The sequence below is a fragment of the Camellia sinensis genome, chromosome 8 (assembly GCF_055761805.1).
Source record: "Camellia sinensis isolate YWXY chromosome 8, ASM5576180v1, whole genome shotgun sequence".
Classification (NCBI taxonomy): domain Eukaryota; kingdom Viridiplantae; phylum Streptophyta; class Magnoliopsida; order Ericales; family Theaceae; genus Camellia; species Camellia sinensis.
This window is the reverse complement of record NC_138968.1, coordinates 150,921,737-150,927,507: the sequence shown is the minus strand read 5'-3', so window position 1 is coordinate 150,927,507 and position 5,771 is coordinate 150,921,737. Positions and strand designations below refer to the sequence as shown.

At 40.7% G+C, this 5,771-nt stretch overlaps 1 protein-coding gene across 1 annotated transcript; it reads left to right on the top strand.

Moving 5' to 3' along the window:
• Nucleotides 1-236: 236 nt before the first annotated feature.
• On the top strand, nucleotides 237-887 carry LOC114284181 (uncharacterized). The gene has a single exon (XM_082885675.1). The coding sequence runs from the start codon at nucleotides 237-239 to the stop codon at nucleotides 885-887; it is 651 nt and encodes a 216-aa protein (XP_082741801.1).
• The last annotated feature ends 4,884 nt before the right edge of the window (nucleotides 888-5,771 follow it).

Here is a 5,771-nt window from a genome sequence, read left to right as displayed (position 1 = left end):
GATCTTATTCATTAAACTTATGTATAACCTTTTCTATATAAAAGGATGTAAGCCTTTGAGCAAAGGATATGAATAATAAGAGAGAAAAATTCAATACAAAATAATAGTTCATTCTACAGAGAGTTTTATCAAAAGCTAACAGAAGTGGTATCAAAGCTTTGGTTGGGTCAAGAACAAGCTGGGCGTAGAGATCAGATACGGGAAAACAAGCCCCGAACAAGAACAAACTGACGTCCATGGCGAATCCCAACAACCAAAATGTATCTACTCCTATCTTTAATGGTGAAAATTTTGATTTTTGGTATATGAAAATGAGAACTATTTTTGTCTATATGGATCTTTGGGATCTTGTTGAAAATGGGTTCGAGGAATCTGAAGATGAAGGAGCTTTGACAAATCCCCAAAAGAACCAATTAAAAGAGCAAAGGAAGAAGGATTCAAAGGCTCTCTCTTTGATTCAACAAGGAGTTTCAGAAGCAATCTTTCCAAGAATTATGAATGCAACAAAAGCAAAGAAGGCATGGGATATTCTTCAGAAAGAGTATAGAGGCAACTTGAAGGTAAGAACCATCAAACTTCAATCATTGAAAAGAGATTTTGAAAATTTAAAGATGAATGACATGGAATTGTTGAAGGATTATTTTTCTAGAGTTATGGAACTTGTAAACCAAATGAAAATTTATGGGGATAATATTACTAATCAAAGAGTTGTTGAATTTTTTTTGATAAGTTTGCCGGAGAAATACAATCCTATTGTTGCTGTCATTGAAGAAACTAAAGATTTTGCTGATTTGAGTATTGAAGATTTGATGGGTTCAATTAAAACATTTAAGCAAATGTTGAGTAGGCAATCTGAAAAGTCAATTGAAAGTGCCTTTCAAGCTTAATGTTAGTACCTCTAATTCCCAAGGAAGAAGAAGAAGAAGAGGAAGAGGAAGAAATGCAACTGGAAGAGAAAGAAATGCAAGAGGAAGATAAAGGTCTAATTTTCAAAGAAAGGAAAATGAAGAGTCCACTCAACAAAAGTGTGGAATTTGCAACCGAAGCAATCATGTTGATAAAGATTGTTGGTTTCGAGAAAGCCAAAATGTTACAATTGCAACAAATTTGGGCATGTCAAGAAGGATTGCCAAGTCAAGAGCACTCAACAAGCTAATTTTTCCGAGGAGCAAGAAAATGAAGGGCACATGTTCTATGCTTGTCACAAGGCATCAAATCAAAACAAGGATGTATGGTTTCTCGATAGCGGATGTAGCAATCACATGACAGGAGATGAGAGCATTTTTGTGAAAATGGATGCTTCCTCCAGTTCTCAAGTAAAAATGGGAAATGGTACCTTAGTCCAAACAAAAGGAAAATGTACTATTGTTATAGAAACCAAGATGGGTACAAGATTCATTTCCGATGTTCTCCTAGTTCCAGACTTGGAGCAAAATTTTCTAAGTGTTGGACAACTAATGGAGCATGGATATCTTGTTCACTTTGAAGACGATTTTTGCAAAATTTTTGACAAAGGGGGGAAAAGCCAAGTTGTAGCAAAAATCAAGATGGAGAAGAATAGAAGTTTTCCTCTCATTTTTCGGTATAGCAAAAATGCGACTTTGAAGATGGATGTGATTGATAATTCATGGCTTTGGCATAGAAGATTTGGGCACTTGAATTTTCAAAGCCTGAAGCATCTACAACAAAAGAATATGGTTTTTGGGTTGCCAACCATTCATGAAGTGCAACATATTTGTGAAGGTTGTGCACTTGGAAAGCATCACCGGGAGTCATTTCCAAAGGAGAAAGCATGGAGAGCTAAAGCACCATTGGAGCTTGTCCATACCGATGTGTGCGGACCCATGGATACACCAACTCATGGAGGTAACAAGTACTTCATTATATTTGTTGATGATTTTTCTAGAATGACTTGGGTGTATTTCATGAGACAAAAGAGTGAAGTTTTCTCTATCTTCAAGAAATTTCAAAATTTTGTTGAAAGACAAAGTGGTTGTTTGATGAAAGTATTGAGAAGTGACAGAGGCGGACAATACAACTCAAATGAGTTTATGAAATTTTGTGAAGATATTGGAATGGAAAGGCAATTGACTGTTGGGTACACTCCACAACAAAATGGTGTGGCAGAAAGGAAGAATCGAACCATAGAGGAGATGTCCAAGCGTATGCTACAGGAGAAGGGGCTACCCAAACTTTTTGGGGTGAGGCCGTGTATATAGCAGTTTACTTGATGAATAGTGTAACACGTCCGCGAGGGACCCCGCTACAGTTCGGACTCGATTTGTGTCACGGTTCTTAATCTTGAACCAAAGAGTCCAAATCTGGCAAATCATTTTGAGAAACAGATTTTTTGAAAAGAAGTGCCAAACATGGACTGCTTTTCCAGATACAGAGTCGCCACCTAAATATTTTTATGGGGGAATTTAGGAAACCCTGACTCGGCGCCAAAGGCCACGTGTCCATCATCACCAAAGTTGCCTCGGCTTGGGAACTTGGGTACGATCGGGGAAGGTCAGCTCTGAGCACCCCCTCTCGCCCGATCCGAAGATCGGCCTCTACTAACCGTGATATCCGTTTTTGAAAACGTTATGTGTTCTTATTCTGGTTATTATCCTAGAATTACTATGTTGTGCGCACAGCAAACAAGTATAGACCAAATCGCCTAAATTGGAACAAAACATTTCATGCTTGTTTTGAAAATGGTTTGCTACTGGCAAGTAGGCTAAAATGTAGGTTTTGCCACCCTCGAGTGGGCTTTTAGAAAAGATGGTTTTGCCACTATCTAGTGGGCTTAAAACTCACAGTTTTAATGAATTATCCCAATTTAAGCAATTCGACCTTCATCCACAGGCATTCAAATAGTTTATCACGTAAGCATCTAGCCACATGGTAAGCATGCTGTCATGATAGCATTCACACGCATGCGGTATGCTAAAGCATAAAAGCTCACTTAGTACTCCAAGCCAAAACAGAAACCAGTTAGTAATCACATGCATGATCCTAGTTCATATTTGAAATGGCTAATGCAACACATGCAAAGATGCAATCTAAACAGATTCAGCTATCCTAAACATGACATGTGAAGTGCTGCAACTAACAAATACTCAACTTGGAATTGAAATACGAGTGCAGTTAGCATGATGTACCGAGCCTGGTGCATGCAAGACAAATGTATGAATGCACGCATGCATAGCATAAGGTATGCTAATTTAAATATGCCCTAGTCTACCATCATAAGCAGGTAAATAAAAGGGAAGAAAGACGTGGGGTTGGAAGACATGCACACACACACCCACACTTATTACAAATTTGCCCTTGCTCGGAGGGACCGAAAGAATAATACAGTCCGAATAACAAATCAACTATCCTAGCTAATTAATTATTACAGACCCTTAATTAATTAACAAAATAAATGCAGACAGAAGGTGGCCGCAGCCGTCGCCTTGGGATGCGCGAATGATGCATGCTTGACCCATATCGCCCGGAAACTCGCTGCCATAGCACTGTTGCCTCTGTTTTTCACTACCCTGCTCCTCTGAGGACTGCCAAAGTCTAAGGACATGCTCTCTGGATGTTGGGGAATACCACCGGCTGGAAGGGATGGCCACCGGCCATGGGAAATGGTCACCGGCCGCTGATGAAGTTATCGGCCATTGATGGATTGCCGGTCGGCACTGTATTTAACCGACCGGCCAAAGCTTCCTGCAGAACCTGCAATTGGCAGCAGCAGAGGGCAAACAGTGTATGGCATAGAATTTTTAGGCAAATGTATGCATGGACACGCTCCCTATCATGTAATGGACTCAAGGGAGCATGGTCCTCGACCCTTGGGCCACCAATCACGCATTTCGATGCATGATGGCCAAAGAGTCAAGTATGCATTTCAATGTCAAATGCAATGCACACAAAACATACAAGGGACCCAACCTCAATCATGGTTGGTCAAGAGGCGAGGCAATGCACAACAATGCTCATGCGACCTAAGCATGCAAGCAAACATACAAACATGCAATACAACTACATGGCACACACAATGCTAACAACATAACATGCACAACGCATTGAAACATGGCATACACAATGCAAGAATGGGCTTACACCAACATGAGAGAGCCTCAACCACACCCACATAGGAGGCCATCAGATGAAGACAAGACAACTCGAAATGCGTGCACGCGTGCATGCAAACCGAGGACCGACCCTCAGGCACCAAAATGCCACTCTAATGAGACATGGCAAAGACATGGAATATGATATGCAAACATGCAAAAATCAGTAGCAAAATGAGGGGTAAAACAGCCCCGAAACGAGGCGAAATGACACCCGATGCATGGAATTTCTCCTGAAATGCAAAACTAGGTACATGAAATGGCTTACAGCTATACAAAGCATGCATAATTGGTACGTGGAATGAAAAGAAAGAAGTAAGGCAGCCCCAAACTAAGCATTTTTACAGTTCAAAGCAAGGCCAAACAGTAAGCACAAGTGGGACTAAATTATCATACAAAAATGGCTCCGCAAGGGAGGCAATGAAGCAAGTGGTAGATGCAAAGCCCAAACGGAAAAAGACTCTTCTACAAAACTGAAGAGGGACCAAAAATATGACTACTTACAGTTTATGGAAACCCCCAAAACAATATACAGGCATGCTCAAAATGCCATTCAAGGTAGGGCCCAAAAGAGGTCAAAACACAAAGTATACAAAACATTCATCAAACAGCAAAAGACCCTTAATGAAACATGACAAGGGAATCAAAATATGGCCACTTTCAGTTCGGCCCAAGGTCCAAAAATAGAAGACAAATAGGCTAAAAAAACATGCAAAATGAGGCAAAAACATGGATTTCAAAGCAAGTAGCACATGGGGTATCTAAACGGTGATGAGCCCTTCTTAAATGTTGAAGAAGGGCTAAAAATAAGCCTATCTACAGTTTACATCATGCTCCAAAACAGATCACACATAGGCCAAAAATAACATGCAAGATTAGGGCCTAAAGGAGAGATAAAGAAGGAAGTGCAAGATGGGGACCTCAAATGACAAAATTCCCTTAATGAATCATGAAATAGAGCTTAAATAAAGGGTACTTTCAGTTTTGGTTGGATCTCAAAACAGTAAGCAAAATAGCTAGAAAAATGTTGCAAAATTAAGCTCAAAAAGGGAGAATTGATGTTTACCCTTGAAGACCAACCCTTGGTTGCTTCTTGGCTTGATAAGTGATGCCTCCTAGCTTCTGGAAAGCTCCCCAAGCTGCTGGAAATGGAAGTGGTAGTGTAGTGCTAGGTGGTGTAGTGTAAATAGGCCAAGAACAAGGGTCTTTGAACACTCTAACACACCCAAATGTAGAGAGAGAGGGAGATATAGAGAGAGAGGGTGATATATATGTTATATGTATGTATTAGGTCTAATTTTGCTGAACCAAAACAATGGAGGAGGATGGCTTTCTTTTATAGAGCAAGGAAATGGCATAAAGCTTCTCAAAGAAGCTATACAAAAGGGTCAAAGGGACCAAGCTTCTAAGAGAAGCTAATGCAAAGGTGCAAGCTTCTTGAGGACGCCAAGACAAGGGGTCAAAGCTTCCTCAAGAAGCTTTGAGCAAAGGGCGCAAAAAAAGAGGGTCAAAAGGGGTGCAAAGGGTGCAAAACAGCCACATACGTGCATGGGGAGCAGAGTCTGTGCATTCCAGCTGGCATAGCTGGCATCCATTCAATCTGTAGAATACTCCGGAAGGTCATCGGCTAGAAAACTTGGTCGGTCAGCCATCTTTTCTGGC

What these genes read in the sequence shown, in the direction of transcription:
- LOC114284181 (XM_082885675.1), top strand. Translation starts at nt 237, where the DNA reads ATGGCGAATCCCAACAACCAAAATGTATCTACTCCTATCTTTAATGGT.